At 37.7% G+C, this 23,453-nt stretch overlaps 2 protein-coding genes across 2 annotated transcripts in view; one reads left to right on the top strand and one right to left on the bottom strand.

Annotated features, from left to right (window-relative positions):
- Positions 1 to 1,015: 1,015 nt before the first annotated feature.
- On the top strand, positions 1,016 to 15,448 carry LOC107559914 (transforming growth factor-beta receptor-associated protein 1 homolog). The gene is made up of 12 exons (XM_016243942.1): positions 1,016 to 1,204; positions 2,461 to 3,162; positions 4,297 to 4,491; positions 6,610 to 6,764; positions 6,864 to 6,946; positions 7,403 to 7,744; positions 8,089 to 8,146; positions 11,415 to 11,558; positions 11,640 to 11,786; positions 11,890 to 12,049; positions 14,870 to 15,306; positions 15,422 to 15,448. The coding sequence occupies exons 2-12, from the start codon at positions 2,475 to 2,477 to the stop codon at positions 15,446 to 15,448; spliced, it is 2,436 nt and encodes an 811-aa protein (XP_016099428.1). The 5' UTR covers positions 1,016 to 1,204; positions 2,461 to 2,474.
- Positions 15,449 to 18,164: 2,716 nt separating this feature from the next.
- LOC107559921 (28S ribosomal protein S9, mitochondrial-like) overlaps positions 18,165 to 23,453 on the bottom strand; it is a 26,560-nt gene continuing 21,271 nt past the window's right edge. The window contains exons 9-11 of the mRNA XM_016243950.1: positions 22,124 to 22,232; positions 21,386 to 21,555; positions 18,165 to 18,544 (exon numbers count right to left, since the gene is read on the bottom strand). Coding sequence (XP_016099436.1) covers positions 18,453 to 18,544; positions 21,386 to 21,555; positions 22,124 to 22,232 — 371 coding nt within the window. The 3' untranslated portion in view covers positions 18,165 to 18,452. The remainder of the gene's footprint in view (positions 18,545 to 21,385; positions 21,556 to 22,123; positions 22,233 to 23,453) is intronic.

Raw genomic sequence — 23,453 nt, 5'->3', positions numbered from 1 at the left:
ATATATATATATATATATATATATAATTTATAGCCTGTGTGAAGAATTTGCTGGAGCTCATAATAAACTTCTTGAAAAGACATTCATGTAAGGCTCAGTACTGCTTACAGGAGATTGCTATAATAAAAAATGACTCCCATTCAATGCATTTAGTCTAAATATGCCTCAGCTGTTCCTTCTTATCTTTCAGTGAAACCCAAAGGTCTGATTCATCACGCATCTGTCTCTAGTTTATTAAAAGCAATGTAGGTTTATTATACTCAAATCTCACTGGGGGTTGAATTTGGAAATATGGAAAATATTTCATAGATGGCAGTATATTAGTAATATTATTATAATGTATGTTTATTTCACAGACCCTACTTGCTAGTATTGATGTCTATTCTGACCTATTCCATGAATAATGAGATTACTCTGGCAGGCTACAAGAAGATAATATAGTGAAATTATTAAGATAGGTTTCCACCCTTACCAAGGAATATTATTATTATTATTATTTTACCATGATTGTCTTCAGATGTTGGCTCAGTAGATTACTGTAGAAGAAATTGGCTTATATCGCCCCCTTGTGGTAAAAATGTAAATTAAATTATCTGTTGTCTGCAGAAAAATGTCCGATTCCTCAGTCACATAAACTTAACGTTACTTTGTTTGTAGTCCGTATTTAGCGACTTTTTACCAAAAACAAAACGAAAACAAACAAAAATAATGACATCAGAATTCACGCTTGATGTTCTACTGTTTATTATGTTGTCAAATAAAATGTGAATCGAAACCGTAAATTAATAATAATAATAATAATAATAATTGGAAATCCAGAAGGAGCCCATAACTTGAAAGTGCGGATGTTTCCTTAAAAAGGACTACAAACTTAAATATCTAACATTCTAACCAAACTCTATAAATTAAGAATAGTTTACTGAATTTTAAAATAACTTGTTTTCTGTTTTAACGACATTAATGCTAAAACTAAATGTATTATGCATCCCTTTTCGGGTTCAGATTTAATTATCATAAACGCTTTCAAATAAAAAGCCAGCCCAGAGCCCCACCCTCATCACGTGCCCGGATGTATCTCGGCGGAGAAACAGGAAGCGTTACCGCAGGGAGAGCGAGGGAGGTGGAGAGGGGCGCTTGAATGAAACGGGCAGGCCGTGAAAACACTGCCATCTCTCAAATCAGGACCGCACTGGCCACGGCTGGGGTACGATATGCGCTCGGCTTTCTTTAACATCACCTGCGCTCTCTGCATGCCGCACCACACAGACACACACACGACCAGACACGTAGGCTGTGTGTTAAACCCTAGCGAACTGTCTACCAGCACAGCTTTAATGGCATAATAGGCGCATATTCGAAAAAACCCAAAAGGAATATTTTTAGATGGGCATCTTGCTAGGCTTTGAAACACATTCATAGCCTCCCATGATCATCCGTGATCAAATCGCTTCTGTCTGTCGTTCATGTAAATACTGATACTGGGCTGGTGTGGATGTGAAGCTGGTGCTGGTGATTAAAAGAGGAATTAAGTGTTGATTCCTCTTGATATGGTTTTGCTAGCGTAGTCTTTAGCTGGTTTGACAGAAATGTATCTCGCATACAACTTTGTATTTCTAAAATGAAATACCTTTTGCGTTTTGTAGAGGAACGGGACAGGTCTGTAATGAACCTGTGTGTAATACAACCCACTGGTTGATAGGCACCTGTTTTTATTCTTGAATGTCAGAGCTGTGATTTATTGCTTTAGAATATGCTAAATCATACCAGTAAGTGACACTAATAAGCCATTTTGCGTTTCTGTTTACAATATTGTTCACATTTGTTGTCAGTGCATGTCTAAACTGAAGGATTTGTTTCTGTTTTCTCTTTCTTCTTGCCACATCTTGGCAAAAGAGACAACAGAAACAAAATCCTTTACTTTAGACTTGCGCTGACAACAAACGTGAACTAAATCATAAAGCTTATTTTAAAGACATTTATATTATTAACAAAAGCTGAAATAATAATAACAAAATGTTTAGTTTAGACTTGTACAGAAAAGGAAATGTTCATTATATATTTTTATTCTTTTTAATGTCTTTAATATTATATTATTTTGATTTAATGTGTTTATAATATGCTTTGTTGTACAGTTTTGCACATATTTGTTGTCAGTGTATGTCGAAAGTGAAGGGTTTGTTTTGCTTTTGCCACATCTACAACAAGAGAAACAAAACCTTTAGACCACAAAATAAGCATTTATTACTATACATTTATTATTATTAACGTTTAGTTTGGACTTGTACAGCAAGACAGAGAAACGTTTTTTTTTGTCTTTTTAACATGTATATTTTTTGTTTTTTATTATTACTATTATGATAATTAATGATACAATGTCTCTATAATATTCTGTATAATATTGCTCATACTTGTCAGTGCAAGTCTAAACTTAGACATTGTCTTTGTTTTCTCTCTCTGTAGATGTGGGTGGCATCATGAGCGTGAAAGCTTTTGAGCTGGTTCCCGCCGTGGAGCGGGAGCAAGTGATGGGTGAAAAGGTACGGATAAACATCGAATGCATCGAGTGCTGCGGCAAACACCTGTACCTTGGCACCAATGACTGCTTCATCCATCACTTCCTGCTAGAGGAGCACACTACAGCCAAAGGTAAGCTGGCCTATAATGTCCAGAAGCTCCTCCACAAATACCTGGGCCTGAAGAAGCCAGTGGCAGAGCTGAAGGCTGCCTCTGCGTTGGAGCGTCTAATTGTCCTCTGTGACTCAAGCATCACTGTTGTGGACATGGGTACTCTGGAGCCTGTACCCACTGGTGGCACGAAGCTCAAAGGTGTGACTGCGTTTTGTATCAACGAGAATCCAGTGACGGGGGACGCGTTCTGTGTGGAAATGGCAGTGGTTTTGGCACGCAGACGGGCCGTCCAGATCTGTACGGTCCATGAGGACAGAGTGCAGATGTTAAAGGAAGTGACCACACCAGAGCAGCCCTGTGCCCTGAGCCTGGACGGATACAATATCTGTCTAGCCCTGTCCACGCAGTATATGATTCTCAACTACAGTACAGGAGCCTCTCAGGACCTGTTCCCTTATGACTGTGAAGAAAGGAAACCCATTGTGAAGAGGATTGGCCGGGAAGAGTTTCTCCTGGCTGCTCCAGGCGGCCTTGGTGAGTTAAATGACCAAAGATGGCATTGATCAGTATGTACACATCGACCTTCTATTCAAATTTTAATATAAGCTTGTGCCAGCAGGAGGCTTTTCTTTTCCTTATTGAAACATTTTAGTCATCAATGATATTTCGAGGATCTTCACTGGAAGTTTTCAGTCAGGTCTGTGACTGAATATGTAGATATTGTCATAACTTTTATGGTTTAGGTCAGGAGATATTAATATAAATAAAAAATATGTTCTTGAATAAATATAACATTCATTCTGAAATATGGTTTTAGTAAAAAAAAAAAGTGCAGCGGTGATGACTTTTGTTGTAGGAAATTCAGTTTATGATTCTTACCATCAAGATAATCTTTACAAATAAACACAACTTTTATTTTTAAACCTAAAAATAATCACCTGAAGTAAAAAGCTACACGTAAGCTATAACCGAACAACACCACGGGCGCATGACTAACGTCACCGCCGTTACCGTTAAGCTTCCGACAGCTCCTTCAGTCTCTATTAAACAATAAATAAATTCCTGGACGGTTTGCGTTAGAATTGTCTGCAAGAGTGTGATTAGTGAGTAGATGAGTTTACCTGTTTTGCATGATGTTAAATGTCCCCACTTAGCCACTTGTAAGCATCCGGCTTTTTCAAGACAATTACTGATGAAGTTAATGTTGAAGAATAAAACATGAAAATATCTTGTGCTTATGTTAACCATAGACCTTATTTCAGGCTTTTAACCAAAAACCCATTTAAAACCCCATTGACTTCAGAATAATGGAACCATATATGTGAAGTGGTTGTGGCTTAAAAAATATGTCACCTCTGCAAGAGATGCAAGCCAGTAGTACTTTTTTTCCCCTCCCCCTTTTGGACTTTGGAAGATAGTGTTTGTGGTCTAAATTCTCAGTGGGAATCCCTTTATATTCGCACTAGTGCATTTCAGAAGGAAATGCCTGAGGGCTCCGTATCTTGAATTGTTTTCTATGGCGAATGCATCTATTATTTGTTTGTTTGTCATTTTTATTATAACTTTAGCCGCACCCCACCCGAGATATGAATCTGTCTTCTCAGCTATGTCTGTCGTCATGGCAATCACTCGTGATGAGTCATACAGCTCTGTATCTTTATCTCTCAGGGATGTTTGCTAACGCAGAGGGCATATCTCAGCGTGCTCCGGTGAGCTGGTCAGAGAGTGTGATTGCGGCGGCTGTGTGTTTCCCGTATGTGGTCGCTCTGGATGAAGGCTTTGTGACAGTTCACAGCATGTTGGACCAGCAGCTCAAACAGACGCTGTCGTTCAGAGATGGACACGTTTTACAGGATTTTGAAGGTAAGAGTGCTGTCCCATACATTGACCATTTATTTCATCCTTACACTGTATTAATTGTTAATACTGGTGACATTTAGGCACAGTGTACCTATTTGGCATGTAGTCAGTCATGAAAATATGGCTTTCCAGCATTCCAGAGCCAGAAAAGATTTATTGACAATTAGACTGGACCTACAGTAGAAACATAAGGCAGGACAGGATATTGATAGACTGTGTTTTCAATTACATCTTGTTAAATGTGGGGGTCTGCTCTATTTATAGCATATTCACATTCACAGTCAAGCAAGTCACGCTCTCTGCATTCTTTGAGGTAAAAACTATGACTTCTCTCTGATGATGTATGCAGAACGTCTCCAATCATTTGTTTAGTTGGGCTTCAACTCAGATTTTCAGTGTGGATAAATATGATGCTTTGAGGAAAGCTGGTACCCGTAGTTACAAGTGATCATTACTTTAAAAGTAAAAAAAACAAAACAATATCTGACATTGAACATAATGATGACTGGATATCTTGCAAAAGGCCAAAAAGGCAACCTCACGGCATACGCACTTTATTAAAAAAAATCGTACATACTGCATCTTTAAGTGTATTCTGCAAAACAAAATAACAGTTCACACAAATGTACTGTTCCAAAAAATGTAATTTATCTTCAATGAAAAAAATAACACAACAATGTTTATGAACATTGTATAAAAAAATGCATTGGACATGTAAACAGGACATAACTATATATCTACCTTTTCTTTTTTTAAATACACATTTACAGATTATGGTAAAACTACCAAATGTTGAATCATACTGTTTTTGCTTAGTTTTTATTGCATCAGTCTAAATTATTTGCAAAATAGACTGTTATTCTCAATCCCAGGTGTCATCGCATTGATTCAGTCAGACAACTTATTTCCAAACTGAATCAGCTCATATGATCAACTTACTTGGTGAATCACAGGTTATGATTTAAACATGAAAAATATGATTAAATTCTGCGCCAATTAAGTAAAATAAAAAAAGTTTATAATTGGGTGCGTAGATTCAGTCAATAGAGAAAAATACAAAAAGCAAAGGCAAAAAATCTGCACACCAAACAAAATGCAAAGTTCATTGTCCTTTGAACGAAAATGTATTCCTGAATATTTACTAAGATCGCACTGAAGATAGTCTAGCAAGGACTGAAACATTTGCTTTTTGTGTGTGCATGCGTGTGTGTGTGCACGGTCACTTTTTTGTTTGTGCACTTTCGTTTTTGTTGTAACCCTCAGTAAATCTTCAGGAATAAATTTTTGTTCAGTGGACTTTGAACTTTGCATTTTGTTTGGTGTGTGGATTTTTTTGCCTATGATTTAAAGAGGCAAATTTGGAAGGGTAGTAAAGAGTTTCAGAAAAAACAAATTGTCAAAAACAAAATCCTGTAGGAAACACTGTAAAGAAACAGCAGAAATGGCGCTGATTTAAACATTTCAATATATATTTAGATCTCAGATGTCTTAGTGGGTATTCCTTCAGATTGCTAGTGCTGCAGTCTACTGTTTTACCAGTATTGATTTCTCTGAAGTGCGGAGGTAAATCTCCCTACAAATCAGCAAGGAAATTTTCTCCTGTCAAGTCTTGCTAAAGCTTGATAGGGCTTGAATCAGGATGAAGAAAACCAGACTCATTCTCATTTAATAAAGCAAGCAGTGCAGAGAATGTAGTGAAGGCAATTTACTCAGGAGCTCCTGATGTAATGTGTTATGACAAGCTCAGATCAGGTCAGTCGCTATACGTCTCACGTCAAAAACTCATTACTGTACCGATCACAAGCTTGATTATTTTTCAGTTGATAAATCATGTATGACCACCGGCACTCACACATTCTCATGTCTTATCAATGTGCTGTACTTTATGCTAGCGCATTTGTTTTCATAAATGTGGCTTGTAGTGGTGTTTTATGTAAACACCTGTCATCCCTTTCATATCATTCAATGTTCCTCAATGCTTTGAACTATAGGTACATCAGCTACAGCATTCAAGTAATGCAGTGCTCAAACATTTTCTGATAATAATCAGCTAATGAATGTCTTTTTGTGTCCACTTTATAAAGAACCTCTAAATTCTTTATTTCTGATGCCCTCTCTCAGGTAAGGTGGTGTTGGCCTCTTCAAAAGCGGTGTATATACTGGTTCCTCTCCCTCTGGAGCGTCAGATCCAAGACCTGTTGGCAAGCCATCGAGTCGAAGAGGCGCTGACCCTCACCGAGGCGGCACAGAGAAACATTCCCAAAGAAAAATATCAGGTACACCAAACTGATCTGGCAAACTGGTGAAGAAACGAGAGTGTTTCTCTCAATTGGGGAAAGGATTTTAATTGACGATTTTCTCTTTTTATGTTGTAGATATTGCACAAAAGAATTCTCCAACAAGCAGGATTCATCCAATTTGGCCAGCTTCAGTTTTTAGAAGCAAAAGAGCATTTTAGGTGAAGTGTATCATTTTGTCATGTAATTAATACTGTTAATTGCCGCTCAGACCCAGATGTTTCAGAGGATGACTGAACGGAGTTAATTAACTTCTTTGCTAATTGCTTCTTATCCCTCTGTGCACCTGACCCTAATCGCCGTATGCTAATGGATGGAGAACAGTAACTTGTCTAACAGCTGAATAAATGGCCGATATAAATATCAGTGGATCTACCATGTTGAATTCTCCCTTGTATTTTAGGTTTCTACATCTATCATGCAGCAAGAACTAGTAATCTGTTTAAATCACTGATTGCTTATACTACTGTAGTTTTATTTATTTTTTTTATAATAAAACAGCAAAATAAATGCAATAAAATAATAGCTTAGTAATAATAATACACTAAATCAGACCCATTAAAAAATATCAGTTTTTTTATTTAAATAAATGGAGCTTTATCTGATGCCCATTTTAGGAAAGGACAGCTGGATGTACGGGAGCTGATCTCTCTTTATCCACTGCTCCTTCCCGCCTCTTCCTCTTTCACGCGTTGCCATCCACCACTTCATGAATTTGCTGACTTGAACCACCTGACGCAAGGAGACCAGGAGAAGGTACAGCGCTTCAAACGTTTCCTCATTAGCTACCTGCACGAGGTGCGTTGCAGCGACAGTGCTAATGGTTTCCATGAAGATGTAGATACTGCATTGCTGAAGCTCTACGCAGAGACCGGCCACGAGAGTCTCCTTGACTTGCTGGCCTCCGATAATGCCTGTGTCCTGGCAGACAGCGCCCCCTGGCTGGAGAAGCATCACAAGTGGGTACTCGCTTTTATTTTTCCTTTGAGTAGCTATTGATCAGAAGATTACATCCAGTTTTGACAGTTTATTTTTGCAAGAAAACTAAAGATGATGTTCCAAAGATGATGCTTGCGACACCTTTGCTGAGCATCACATTTAGTAGTATTTTGGTTGGTGTCTCATAAACCATCATGATGCATTAATCATCCATGCCCTCTGTCCTTTTATTCACTACAGTTACTATGGCAGTGCATGAATTAAAGCTTTAATAAATGTCAGTGTTTGACAATGGTTAAATAACTTTTGCTACATTTCTTAATGTGTGTAATTTGACTGTAAATGTTTTTTTCTCCGTGTTCAGGTATTTTGCTCTTGGGCTTCTGTATCACTACAACGGTCAAGATTCTGCAGCTTTACAGGTGAGATCTGATTGCTGATGTGCTGGTTGATTGTGACAGCTTAGCCAAAGTTTGCTGCCAATGTTAGTTCACCCAAAAATGAAAATTCTGTCATTAATTACTCACCCTCATGTCGTTCCAAACCCGTAAGTTCCTGACCTTCGGAACACAAATTAAGATACTTTTGAGGGAATCTGAGAGCTCTCTGACCCTTTGTAGACAGCAATGCAACTGCAATGTTCCCAGGTCCAGAAACGTAGCAGGGACATCAGTAAAATAGTCCATGTGACATCAGTGGTTTATTCTCGTAGCTTCATAAAATTACGGTTGAACCACTGATGTCACATGGACTATTTAAAGGATGTCTTTACTACCTTTCTGGTCTTGAATGTGGTAGTTGCGTTGCTGTCCATGCAGGGTCAGAAAGCTCTCGGATTTCATTAAAAATATCTTTAATTTGTGTTCTGAAGATGAAAGACGTTCTTATGGGTTTGGAACGACATGAGGGTGAGTAATCAATGACAGAATGTTCATTTTCATCCCTTTAAATACTAATTAATATCATATATGATATGACATAATATGTGGCATGCTGTTGATTACTACAGAAAAAAATATTATTATAGTTCTTTAGTGTCACATCTGATCCAGCATTCTAATATGCTTATTTGATGCTCAAGAAACTTTTTTTATAGTTACCAATGTTGAAAACATTTGTGCTGCTTGTTTATATTTTTTGTGGAAACCATGATGCAATTCATCAAAGAATTCTGGAAAAAAAAGTTGGAAGGAACCGCATTTATTTGAAATAGAAATATTTTGTAACATTATAAATGTTTTTACTGTCACTTTTGATAAATTGAACACATCTTCACTGAATAACAGCATTAATTTCTTTAAAAAAAAAACTTTTTCACTTTTTAAAATCACTTTTATGCTTTGTTCACTTAAATTCACACACTTAAAGGGGTCATATGACGTTGCTAAAAAGAACATTGTTGTATATTTGGTGTAATGCAATGTGTTTATGCAGTTTAAGGTAAAAAAAAAAAACACATTATTTTCCACATAATGTACATTATGGTTGCTCCTCTATGCCCCACATTTCTAAAACGCAAATTTTTACAAAACTCATCATTCTGAAAAGCGAGGTGTACGCTGATTGGCCAGTGCGTTGTGATTGGCTGAATACCTCAAGCGTGTGATGGAAATGTTACACCCCTTACCATACTGTGATGCCGTCTCCCGCCGCGACGAGACAAAACCAATAAAACCCATTACAAATGAGGCATTTGTTGCATCCAGTGGGGACATAATTACTTATGTCTTATGACTTATACTGTCTTTTTACGGGTTGCGTATCGCACCGCGTAAACCTAAAACCATGTCTGCATTTGTGATCGGAGAAACGACAAACAACAAGCGCTACTCTACACTGCTCAAAACTCGCCTTTGAATCATCAGTGGCAAATTCTTTAAATATGAAAACGTACTTGCAGGCTGTGAGTCAGAAGCGCCAGATTGTCCTTGCAAAGTAGGAACTGCCCCACTTTATAGAAACGGCCATTGTGCACAGATGCATTGTAGGCTACTCTGCAGGTTCAGGAAACAGTCCTCCATAAAATGCAATATGAATATTTGGGTTGAACTGTTCTGGAACAGTGTTGTAAATACAACTTAACCACTGATTTCTAGTTGTGTCCTCTTTTGTAAGGCCAAACAAAGTGGTTTCGCTTTCACACCGAAACACACAGCGTCTCCACGACATAGCGGCGGCGGCAACAATACTACAGCGAGAATCAAAGTTATGCCTTCTTTCTTTGCGTGAACATTTGGGCGGTGTTATGCAAATCTTCCCACACAGTGACATAGACATGTGGGGGCGTGTTTGAATGAGGCGTTTTAGGAGGGTGTGGATGAGTCTTAAAGGGTTAGTTCACCCGAAAATGAAAATTAGCCCATAAATTACTCACCCTCAAGTCATCCTAGGTGTATATGACTTTCTTCTTTCAGACGAATCCAGTCAGAGTTATATTAAAAATTGTATTTGATCTTTCAAGCTGTTTAATGCAACTCGGCGGGTGTTGCATGCATCCGTCCAAAAGCAGTTAAATAAAATGCGCCAATCCATAAAAAAAAAGTGTCTCACCATGAGGTCAGCGCTGTGCATGCGCCAGTGAGTCTCGTGAAAACCAACGTTTGTTAACGGGAGCAAAGGAAGCAAAGTTTCCTTACTTTAGCAAAGGAAAAGCAGTCTCCTATTGACTTATATCGAAATCCTTCTGGGTACTGTGGGTGCAGCCCTAGAAAATCGCAACTTTTAATTTTCCATCATTCTTAGTACACGATGTAACTACAGAAGAGTCAAGTTTTAAATAGGAAAAATATTGAAACTCTTTGGTCATTTTTGAGCGAGATGCTAACGGTCTAATCAGATTCAATGATCTATGCTAAGCTACAGGTAAAAGTGCTACCGCCAGACCCGGAGATCGGCTGAATGGATTCGAAAACGGTAAAACTCAACTGTTTAACTCTAGGGGAGTTGGAATATGAGCCTATTTTCAAAAATAGTGGAGTGTTCCTTTAAGGAAACTTTTGGCTTATCTCCCGAGACCACAGGAGGGCGCAATGAGCAAAACAATGCAGCATATTAAATTGTCAATGCAAATAACGGTCTATAAAAACGTGCATGAATTAATGTATGTGTGTGTGTGTATATATATATATATCAAATATAATTTTGTAAACTGCATAAACAATTATGAACAAAACAGCATCATGTATTTATGCATTGCTTAATACAGAGCCAAATCTCCGATCACACAGATTGCATTTAAAAACATATGAGATGCAGTGAAATTAAATAAACCTTCACAAATTCGTGTCGGGCAATCTATAAATGTGAAAGATAATTAATAAATGGCCTCGTATTGGCCAGTTAATCTGCCTGGATGAAATATTGGTCTGTCCAAGTTAGACTGGTGTGATAGAATTGCTTACCAGTTTTGTCTGTCTAAATATACAGTATATCATTTTTTCTGTTTGTACCATGACCAGCTAAAAAGTGGTTGTAATAAAAGTAAGTAGTTCCATTTACTTCCACAGTGGGGGAAGTAGAAGGAATGTTACTTCAGATGCTATCAATAAATGCTTGGTGTATTTAACATTGAATATTAATTTTAAGCAAGATGCCGTTTTTTTTTTTTTTTTTTTTTTTTAAATAACCTCACAGTTGGATACACTCTGTTAATGGATGTCTGAGCATTTTTTTGGTCCTGTCCTGTTATAGATGTGGGTAAAGATTGTCAATGGTGATCTCCAGGACTCAACACGACCAGATCTGTTTGAATATGTTGTGGATTTTCTTAGTTTTTGCTCCAACCTTGATCTTGTGTGGCGGCATGCAGACTGGGCACTACAGAAGGATCAAAAGGTTTGGACTTTATATTATTGTTTACCCACAGAATAGTCATTGGGATGTCATTGAATGGCACTCTTTATCTTTTAAATACAGATTGGTGTGCAGATCTTCACCAAACGGTTTACGTCAGAGGAGAAGACGGGCCAGTTAAACCCAGATGACGTGATCACGTATTTGCAGAATCACAGTCAAGCCCTTCTGCTCTACCTGGAACACCTTGTTCTAGAGAAGAGACTGCAGGTAAATCATCACTGTTCCAAAGCATTTTTAATTCTTTAGTCCAGTGCTGTACCTATGCTAAAAGTTTCCCTACACGTTGTGTGTTGTGTCTCTGTTGTTACAGAAAGAGAAGTATCACACACATCTAGCTGTGCTGTATGCAGACAGAGTGCTGGGCCTGATCTCACGACCATCAGCCACTGATGACCAGCTGTCTGCTGCCCGCCAGAAACTACAACGATTACTGAAAGAGTCTAATCTGTACAGGGTCCAGTTACTACTAGGTAGGTATCCAGTACCCGTGTGCTTGTCTAGTGGTCGACCGATATATCGCCAAGGCCGATATATCGGCCGATATCTGTCATTTTTCAAATATCGGCATTGGCCGATAAGTTTTTCTGTTTGGCTTATGTGTTCGAGGCGGGACTTTTATTTTGACAGCACGTCAGACTTTTATTTTGACTGCGCCGAGAACGGCTGCGGTATAGTACAGCGCCTGAGTGAGCACACACCGCTCACATTCTCCCTCTTGTTCGCTTCTGTCTAATATGGATCGAAGTCTATCTAATAATCAGATAGAACTGTTAAACAAAGGAATTAAAATGTATACAAAAAAAGTATTATAATGATTGCTTTAATATTATTAGTAAAAGAAAGGCAAACATTATAATACTTTCTCGTTTGCCGTCAGCATTCTGCAAATACGCATTTATATAATTTAAACAAATCTTTGAATGACTAATGAACATTTAATTTCACAAACCTTGCAGACTTAGTCGAATCTAGTTGAGATCTTGTGAAGTGTGCATGTGACCTGCATGATTGCGTGTTCTCTGTGTGACGGTCAGTCTGTGCAAATTGAATGCTGACACCGGACAGGAGGAGAGTTCAGCTGCACTGGAGACGCGCGATCGACAAACTTTAAACTTGTGACTGATTTCAAATTATGCTGCGCTTTATGCATTTGCCCACTGTCATATTCATGTCATTTTCACTGTGTGCTGTATGTAAAATAAATAAATATGATTCCAAATGCACACAAACTTCCCAGAATATTGAGTGCCCTGTTGTTTACAGTGTTACCTTCCTTTTTAATTATATTTTTATTAAATATTTATTTATTTGTGAAAAATACTTTGTCTTCTAGAGTATAAGTATGATTATTTTACACGATTATTTTTTTAATCCATTTTCAAATGATTTCAAGTTTCTTAAATACAAATGAAAATAAAATGATATTGGCTTTATATAGGCCATCGGCCTCCCTGCTTTCAAAGATATTGGCATCGGTATCGGCTGTCAAAAAACCCACATCGGTCGACCACTACTTGTGTCTGTTCTCCAATTGACATATTAGGATTTTATTTTAATGTCAGACACACTGACCATTTGGTTGCAGTATAATTAATTGTCTCCTTAGGAAAAGAACATCAACAGCTGAGTTGAGCAGATCTCTAGTGGTCTTTGAGTTTGCAGATATGGCTCATTGCATTTTTTTTTTTTTGACTGTTCATACAGCAATAATGTCTTTCTGTTCAGGTGTTGTAGTAATGTTTTAAGCTAGACTACAGTTCAGCTACGCAACACAGAATGTAGTGGTTAGTGGGTCAATGACATTTACTGTAAGTATGCTCAATTATAAAAGGAAAGGAACACTTTCCTTGGGTTTCCCAAATGGGTGTTCATTAGGTGATGAAAACCTGCTAAATTGAATGTAATATTAAAATAAGTCAGTTTACAGTGATTTCAGGGCAGAGGGCTTTGGTTTACAGTGTGGTCTCCCCCTTTGTAAAAATTGCATTCTGGAGCGCACCAAATAAAGGGACAGGGGCTCAAGCCTCTTTAAAGCAGAGGTTTACAGTATTACACTAGATTTCAGTAGAATTTTACGTCAAAATAACACACGAAAGTTAAGACAAATATTTTACAATTGTAATATTGCATTTTAAAAATGCTGTTATTTTTTTTTGTTTCTTTTTTACAGTACAATACTTTATTGATACTAAGGCAGAAATTAATTTGTTATTAGTTTTGTCAGAAATGAATTTATTATTAGAACTATAATTTTAATTTAAAAAAATAAGTATCTTATTTGTTTTGTTTTTTTTGGCCAAGTTGTAGCCATAAGAGATTTTTTGTGAAGTAACGGTAACACTTTAGTAGTATAGGGACCAATTCTTACTATTAATTAGCTGCTTATTAGCATGATTATTATTAACTTATTGGCTGTTTATTAGTGCTTATAAAGCACATATTCTGCAAGACCATATGTGACCCTAGACCACAAAACCAGTCTTAAGTCGCACGGGTATATTTGTAGTAATTGCCAACCATACATTTTATGGGTCAAAATTGTCGATTATTCTTTTATGCCAAATCTTTTATGCCAGATCATTTAGATCATGTTCCATGAAGATATTTTGTCAATTTCCTACTGTAAATATATCAAAACTTAATTTTTGATTAGTAATATGCATCGCTAAGAACATCATTTGGACAACTTTAAAGGTGATTTTCTCAATATTTCTATTTTTTTGCACCCTCAGATTCCAGATTTTCAAATAGTTGTATCTCGGCCAAATATTGTCCTATCCTAACAAACCATACATCAATGGAAAGCTTATTTATTCAGATTTGACGGGTTTTGTGGTCCAGGGTCACATATTCTCCATCCCTAACTCAATACCTTACTAACTATTATTAAGCAGCAAAATTAGGAGTTTGAGGCAAAAGTCTTAGTTAGTGGTCTATTCTATTCATTCTATTCACCTTAAAATAAAGTGTGACCAAAATAACGTTATTCATAAAATTCCATTCAGTTAAAATTCCAATCACAATGTACACTCACCAGCCACTTTATTAGGTACATCTGTTCAACTACTCATTAATACAGATCTAATCAGCTGATCACATGGCAGCAACTGTGCATGGTCAAGACAATCTGCTGAAGTTCAAACTGAGCATCAGAATGGGGAAGAAAGGTAATTTAAGTGGCTTTAAATGTGACATGATTGTCCAGTACTAGCAAGGAGTACCCGATAAAGTGGCCGGAGGTGTAAAGAGCTGTCATATGATTTCAGTGTCATCTGCTTGTATGCTTGTAGGTAAAATTCAGGACTCCGAGCTGCTGCTGCTTGAGCGAGCTACACTACATGGGAAGTCAGAGGAACATGACAAGGCCTTGCACATTCTAGTGCACCAGTTCAAAGACTCGGCTGCAGCTGAGGAATACTGCTCTTGGGCCTCTGCGTCTCATGATCAGTTCTACCGTCAGAACCTTTTCCACCAACTCTTGAGTGTTTACTTGGACCCCGATGTACCAGGAGGGGCACAAACAGTAGCTGCCGTTGACTTGCTTAACCGGAATGCTGACGATTTTGATGCAGTGCGTGTGTTAAAGCTCCTCCCAGAGGAGTGGTCTCTACCGTTACTCCGTCCTTTCCTGTGCGGGGCGCTGAGGGCCAGTGTGCATGCACGGTGCACTTCCCAGGTTGCTGTGGGGCTGGCCAGAGCACAAAATCTCCAGCTTCAGCATGACAGGGTGAGTTCTCATGATTTGTGTTTTTTTTTATTTTCAATGTCAGCACAGAGTCAAGTCGCATGGTGCTCAGTCTATTCATTTAATCAAAATCAGAATCGAAATTTAATGTATTTAGGGGGATACAACTGTCCAGATATCATAATGAAGGGGGAGGAAGGGGGGGGGGTCTTGGTAAGGAAACTTAATTGAGTACTTTTTTTCTTTGTATTATTATTTCTTAATAAAATTAAACAAACAATACTGCTTGACTATTAGTTAATATTTGGAAGAACTTTTGTATGAAAAAGTCATATGGGTGTGTAAGTTGATAAAAAATTCAGGTATCTTGACTTTAATGATAAGGCATGGTTAGTTTAGATTGGGGGGGAGAAGCAATGCTGTGCAGCTCCCCCAAATTATTAAAAATTAATAATTCATGATATTTGTACCATATTTAAATATTTTTAAAACTGAAAATTATTGTGATGTGTACATTAGCATGTCTTCAAATGAAATCTAAACCTTTTTTTTTTTTAGCATTAACTAACGTTCAAAAGTTTGGGTTCGAGTTTCTTTAATGCTTTTTTTATTTATTTATTTAAAAAAAAAAGGAAAGTGTATTATGCTTATAAAGACTGAATTTATTTGATCAAGAATAAAATCTTTTCGTAAAATATATTTACAATTTAAAGCAATTGTTTTCATTTTTTTAATACTTTAAAATTTAATTTATTCTGGGACGCAAAGCTGAATTTTCAGCAGTCATTACTCCGGTCTTTAGTGTGGCATGATCCTTCAGAAATCATTCAAATATGCTGATTTAGTGCTCAGAAAAACATTTCTTACTATTAGCAATGATGAAATTTAATTGTTGCTTCATTTTTTTTGTGGAAACTGATATTTTTTTCAAGATTTACTTTAAACCATTTAATGGAGATACAAATGGAAGCTTTTCCATGTTCATTTATAGTCTGATCTGGAAAAACTTCAAAGTTACATCATAGTGTTAAGATTCTCCAATGAAAGGCTGATTAATGAGGCCAACCCAAGAAAGATATTCTTGTGTCTCTCTCTCCCTCCTTTCCACGTCAGAAGGTTAACTTGGCTTGATATTTCCATTTGAAGTCAAGTTTAAGTGATATTTAGTCAAATTGTAGCCATATCAAACAAACCAATGGACTCAATGTTTGTGTAACTATATGCTAAAGTGCACAGATTACATCCAACTCTTTGTTTCTCATATGCATGTGTGGTGATATGGACATGAGTCCTCATGTCTTAAGAATGCTAAGCTGTTTTTAATGATCAAAAAACATTTTGAACATGCTAAATTACATATGTTTAGGGACGCACGATAGCAAACAGCTGCGGGAGGTTTTGCATGAGAATGATTTATAACCTCATATCTGAATAAGTAGGCTATTTGAAAAGTGTTTTGTCTGAAAGTGGAGTAAGTTAAGAGTGAAAGATGGGGGGAAAGCACAGAATAAACACAAATGCGTAAAATGACCTCGGTTATTATGACAAGGGAAAGGTAGGTTATAGTTGCCTTGAGATATTTTTACAGAAACGGTTTAACAAGTTATACTGGTAACTGTACAAGGATGATGGTAAATTCTATATATAAAAAAATCGTCCCACCGTTTATTACATAAATTATTTTGGGTATCGTACACAATGCCTGTGTAGTAAAGTGAATGTGCGCTACTGGGTCTTTGCTTTGATTTGCTGATGCATTTTTCCTGGAAAAAAGACCCATTCGTTCCTCTCCTTTACTGTCTAAAGAAGAAAGACTACACTTTTTCAGCTTGAGCAGTTATAAATGGAGATCCTCTATGTTGCTACATCTCTTTATATCCACTTAAAGTATTTTATACATAAAAATATAGATACTTGTGTACATACTGTATTATTAACTGTTTGTTGCATTGTAAATCGATGCCAGTGTGGATGGAGTGTACAAAATGTAAAGACGTCCATTTTAATAAACAAAACTATGCCTACATGAATGGAACACACGGTTTGGGATGTACTTCATTCTAAAAAAGAGCCGAGAGTCATTTAAAAGCCATTAGATGGAGGAAGACAATGAGGGTAACTAACGTTAGAGGTGACGGCAGGAGTCTTCAAAGGCATAGCAATGCTGAACGGTGAAGCAGATCAAGTTGTTTCACGTTTATAGCTTTTATTTGTTTCAGACAGGCCACAACCATCCATCAAGCATTCATAGCAATCACTAAAGCACCAGTGATTCAGAAATAATATTATGGAGGACAAAACACAATACAGTTTTTAATTATGTGCCCCAGATAGTCTGAGGTTAAGCGCTTCTGCAAATTTTGTCTCAAATGTGAGCGATTTTAAATGTGTAGGTAATATTTTTGATGACAAAAAGTGAATAAAACTCGCTCTGAAAATACTGAACTGTGCAGCTACTTATGACAGCACATAATGCAATCAAATATAGTTTCAAAAGTGAGCCTGATACAAGTAAATGAAGTAGCCTGCCTATAAAAATAGGCCAATGTTACATTTTTAACATATATGCTGCATAACTAAGTGGTATGTACTAAAAATAACAGTAAATGTTTTTCTATAATGCAAATACTTATATTTTACAATTTTTTTTTATATTTGACAAAATATTTTGTATTAGCGTTACCGATTGTGCACTACGCATATTTCTGAGGTGTGAAATGTATAAACTGCCTAAGCCATCATAGTTAAAAGATTAAAATCAAAACGTAAATTTTTTTTAAAAAACTCAGCTAAATGATTAATTTCATAAACAGTATTGTCGCCCTCTTGTGGTAGAGCATTACAATCTAACCAACCTCACTATATTCTGGCTATTATTGAAAAAAAAAAAAAAGAAATTCTCATATGAAATCAATGTTTATTGAAAGATGTTTATATTAACATTTTCAACACCGCTTTAATATACACAACAGTTCAATCTCAGAAAAAGAAAGATCTTTCAGTTCACAGATGTCCAATGCCATACCAACCAAGAGTCTATATTTCGTGAATTTTAACTGATGCAGTTGGGCTGCTTTATGTTTGTGATCAGCAAGGTATGATTGTCTACAGAATAATGCAATAATCCAGTGAGAGAGAGGAGTTGTGTCCTCTCTCAGGGTTCCTGTGCTGTATTGATCCTTTCCTGTTCAGCGCTTTTTCCAAGTGAATTTCTTCCGCGCTCCCTCCTGCCCTGGTTTCTTCCTCTCCTTGATCCTCGGGTCAGCGGTCAGCAGGCCGGCTGTTTGGTTAATCAGAGAAAACAGATGACAGATGAACAACATCTGTGACATGTTCTGCCACAGAAAAGCCATATAAACAAAAAAATAACTTGACACTGTTACGTCAGAATATTAGATCTGTGCAATGCAGTACAGACTAACATGCCTGACAGTTTTGTTAATGACTTAAACTCACATATTACCAAGAAAAATTGGGAGAGGAGGTGGGCAACATTCATTTGAAAAAGCAATTTGGGTAAATTGGAGTAAACTCAGTTTATTTTCTAAATAAACATTTGCAAAAATAATTACTAGTTACTAAAATTACAACTAATTAGTAAAATAATAACATGCATCCTGCCCATTTGACTGGACCAATACATTTGAATATAATAAACAAAAAGAAAACAAGTAGATCGAATAGGAAAAAAATGGAGAACGCTAGTGTTATAGGGTAATTTTTTTAATAAACAAAAAGAAAAGTCGAAGAATCGAAAAAGAACAGAACAGTAGTGTTAGAAATTAATTTCTTATAATAAATAAAAAGAAAACAGGCAGATGGAATAGAAAAAGAATAGAAAACACTACTGTTAGCGGGTCATTTTTATTATAAAAAAAAGAAAACAAGCAGATGGAATAGAAAGGAAGAGAAAATGCTAGTGTTAGAGGGTCCTTTTTAAAATAAAAAGAAAACAAGTAATAGAATAGAAATAGAGTAAGGAGTGCAAGTATTAGAAAATAAGAAATAGGAAAACAAGTAGGTAAAATTGAAATATAATTTTTTTCTTCAATATTATATTATGGATACAAAGTTATAGTAATAGTCTTTGCCATTTTAGATGAAGCTAACGTCTCACTGATGAAACTAGTATTCTTTTTTAATTTAAATTTGTTAAAAGAAAATGATGTGCATATTATTTGACACAAAAAAACACGTTTTCTTTTCATGTTCACAAACTTTGGACGAAATTATTTTCTGCGGTATTCAACACGAACTAAACATAAAATAACCCAGAATAACTACTTTATAAAGAAACTGCAGATGAAATATGCATAGACATATATCAGTATAATGCTTTAGGCTTCTTGTCACACACCTTGCCTCATCTTTTCAACTTCTCCCTCAGACACAAAGCTAAGCAGTGTATTTAAATTTGTTAAAAGAAAATGATGTGCATATTATTTGACACAAAAAAACACATTTTCTTTTCATGTTCACAAACTTTGGACGAAATTATTTTCTGCGGTATTCAACACGAACTAAACATAAAATAACCCAGAATAACTACTTTATAAAGAAACTGCAGATGAAATATGCATAGACATATATCAGTATAATGCTTTAGGCTTCTTGTCACACACCTTGCCTCATCTTTTCAACTTCTCCCTCAGACACAAAGCTAAGCAGTGCCCGTGAGATGGCCAATCGCAGAGCTCCAGCCTGAGCGGAGTGACCACTGCCCTCCACACTGCCCTCAACATCAAACCGGCCCAGCATGCCCACAAAGTGCAGAGGAAACATCAGCTGCTCCCTGAGAGAGAGAAAGAGAGAGTGAAAGGTATATATATAGTGCGAGGAGAATTAAGAACATGTTTCTCTCCGCTGGACTACTCAGGCTTTCAACATCTGTATGAGTGACACTCCTGCAAATCCCCCTTTGAGCACTGTATCATCATATTTAGACAAAGTGATTATCCTGCCACCGAAAGAACTATTGAGCAAGCATGTGTGCTTTAGTATGCGTGCGCTTGCTGGCTCGCTTGCAGGGACGGCCCACAGTGCTGACACAGAGCAACACTCCCCTTCTGCTCCAATTAGGCCTGTGTGAAGCGGACGGAGTGATAAGGGCGGGCAGCCGGCCGCACGCTGACAGAGCCAAGTCTCCGGCTCACTCATCTGTGTAATTAACTTTTCAACCACATTAGAAAAACCCAACACACTCACCACGCACGCTGGACCACAAATGCTGGATTTGAACATGTTTGGTGTGGCTCTCATTTATGGCATACTAACTACAGTAAAAACAAATAAGCTCTTGATATGCTAAAAGGATCTTTCCACAAAGATGCGATGCATGACTGAGGTGCCCTCATACACACCTGTCTTGTAGTAATGGAAAGTAGTGGAGGTAGTTCCTGCCGTTGATTGTGATGTTCCCAGAGCCACTGTCTCGGAGGGTGATGCTGGCTTTGGCGGTCTTCCTTCTGCCTGTGGGAAGGAGGGCGAAGTTAGAGTGATGTGGGAATTAAGTGAGTGTGTACAGAAGAAAAAACTGTTTTAGGCAAGAAGAGGAAGACAAGATGGAAAGCTTGCAGAATAAACGTTTTTAACTCTCAGATCTTACTTACAGGAACATGAGAATTAAAGGAATAGCACACCCAAATATGATATTATTACTTTCTCTCATGTTGTGAGGAACAGATCAGAATTCTGATTAGAAGGTTTGAAAATCTTTTGTCGGCTGTAGCTGTCAAATCTTGTCAATCCTGACTACAGAACACATCTGCAGACTTCAGAAAAATGTGCATGGATTACATTTATGATACTTATTGTGTGTTTGCGCCAAAAAAAGGTTGATGACATTTAATCAGCCTATTTATTTCTTTACCATCTGCAACGCTGAAAGTGACTCCCTGTGGGTCGTACTGCAGGGCAGGAATCTCGTGTTTACTGGACTGAACCTCCAGCTGTTTGCGGAACTTCAGAATGAACTCCTCCTCCAGAGAGCAGTAGGGCATAGACAACAACTTCTCCATCAGCTGGATCATCCGCATATACTACACAAAACAAGATAACTTGCTTAGTTTGCCAACATTACCCTCTAGGGTTTCCATCCTGAATTAGGCTTCTTGTCACACACCTTGCCTCATCTTTTCAACTTCTCCCTCAGACACAAAGCTAAGCAGTGCCCGTGAGATGGCCAATCGCAGAGCTCCAGCCTGAGCGGAGTGACCACTGCCCTCCACACTGCCCTCAACATCAAACCGGCCCAGCATGCCCACAAAGTGCAGAGGAAACATCAGCTGCTCCCTGAGAGAGAGAAAGAGAGAGTGAAAGGTATATATATAGTGCGAGGAGAATTAAGAACATGTTTCTCTCCGCTGGACTACTCAGGCTTTCAACATCTGTATGAGTGACACTCCTGCAAATCCCCCTTTGAGCACTGTATCATCATATTTAGACAAAGTGATTATCCTGCCACCGAAAGAACTATTGAGCAAGCATGTGTGCTTTAGTATGCGTGCGCTTGCTGGCTCGCTTGCAGGGACGGCCCACAGTGCTGACACAGAGCAACACTCCCCTTCTGCTCCAATTAGGCCTGTGTGAAGCGGACGGAGTGATAAGGGCGGGCAGCCGGCCGCACGCTGACAGAGCCAAGTCTCCGGCTCACTCATCTGTGTAATTAACTTTTCAACCACATTAGAAAAACCCAACACACTCACCACGCACGCTGGACCACAAATGCTGGATTTGAACATGTTTGGTGTGGCTCTCATTTATGGCATACTAACTACAGTAAAAACAAATAAGCTCTTGATATGCTAAAAGGATCTTTCCACAAAGATGCGATGCATGACTGAGGTGCCCTCATACACACCTGTCTTGTAGTAATGGAAAGTAGTGGAGGTAGTTCCTGCCGTTGATTGTGATGTTCCCAGAGCCACTGTCTCGGAGGGTGATGCTGGCTTTGGCGGTCTTCCTTCTGCCTGTGGGAAGGAGGGCGAAGTTAGAGTGATGTGGGAATTAAGTGAGTGTGTACAGAAGAAAAAACTGTTTTAGGCAAGAAGAGGAAGACAAGATGGAAAGCTTGCAGAATAAACGTTTTTAACTCTCAGATCTTACTTACAGGAACATGAGAATTAAAGGAATAGCACACCCAAATATGATATTATTACTTTCTCTCATGTTGTGAGGAACAGATCAGAATTCTGATTAGAAGGTTTGAAAATCTTTTGTCGGCTGTAGCTGTCAAATCTTGTCAATCCTGACTACAGAACACATCTGCAGACTTCAGAAAAATGTGCATGGATTACATTTATGATACTTATTGTGTGTTTGCGCCAAAAAAAGGTTGATGACATTTAATCAGCCTATTTATTTCTTTACCATCTGCAACGCTGAAAGTGACTCCCTGTGGGTCGTACTGCAGGGCAGGAATCTCGTGTTTACTGGACTGAACCTCCAGCTGTTTGCGGAACTTCAGAATGAACTCCTCCTCCAGAGAGCAGTAGGGCATAGACAACAACTTCTCCATCAGCTGGATCATCCGCATATACTACACAAAACAAGATAACTTGCTTAGTTTGCCAACATTACCCTCTAGGGTTTCCATCCTGAATTACACTCTTCACAGGATTCGTGAAATGTACACGTTCTTACATCATGATCTGAAATGTTCTCCACCAGATACTCCTCAATTTCCTCTTTTAATAGCCACCTGCTCCCAGTCAGCAATCTGTGAGGAAACGAGCACAGTCAAGCCATCAAAATCATCTCTTTCAGGGAAAATCAGCATTTTAAAAATGTTCTTCACTAGATTGATTCCTAATTTAATATTCTAATATACCTAGCACTATATATTACAAATACATTTGGCTCTGCGACAAAGTGCTTTTGCTATCTTCTTTTTCTTGCAGGAAGTTTTGAAGCGCTCACATTTGTTTGGTTTCTGACGTGAAGAGGCCTTTATTTCTCATATTGTCCTGGTGTCTTTCCATCGCCAGAATCTTCTCATAGACATCCTAGCATAACAGAAGAGAGAAATGGAAAGTGGTCAGTTTCAATACCAAAAGCAGAATTAATGCTAAAAAAGAAAGAAAGAATCCTCTGAGCATGGTCTCTGTTGACTAAGTCAATGAATACACAGAATGAAGGACGAGGTGTTCTTCATAGATATTCAGGAATCCCTCAAAAGAAAAGATGCAGTG

Source organism: Sinocyclocheilus grahami, unplaced genomic scaffold (genome assembly GCF_001515645.1).
Source record: "Sinocyclocheilus grahami isolate Dianchi unplaced genomic scaffold, SAMN03320097.WGS_v1.1 scaffold705.1, whole genome shotgun sequence".
In the NCBI taxonomy this organism is placed as follows: Eukaryota; Metazoa; Chordata; class Actinopteri; order Cypriniformes; family Cyprinidae; genus Sinocyclocheilus; species Sinocyclocheilus grahami.
This window is presented reverse-complemented; position numbering and strand designations above follow the sequence as displayed.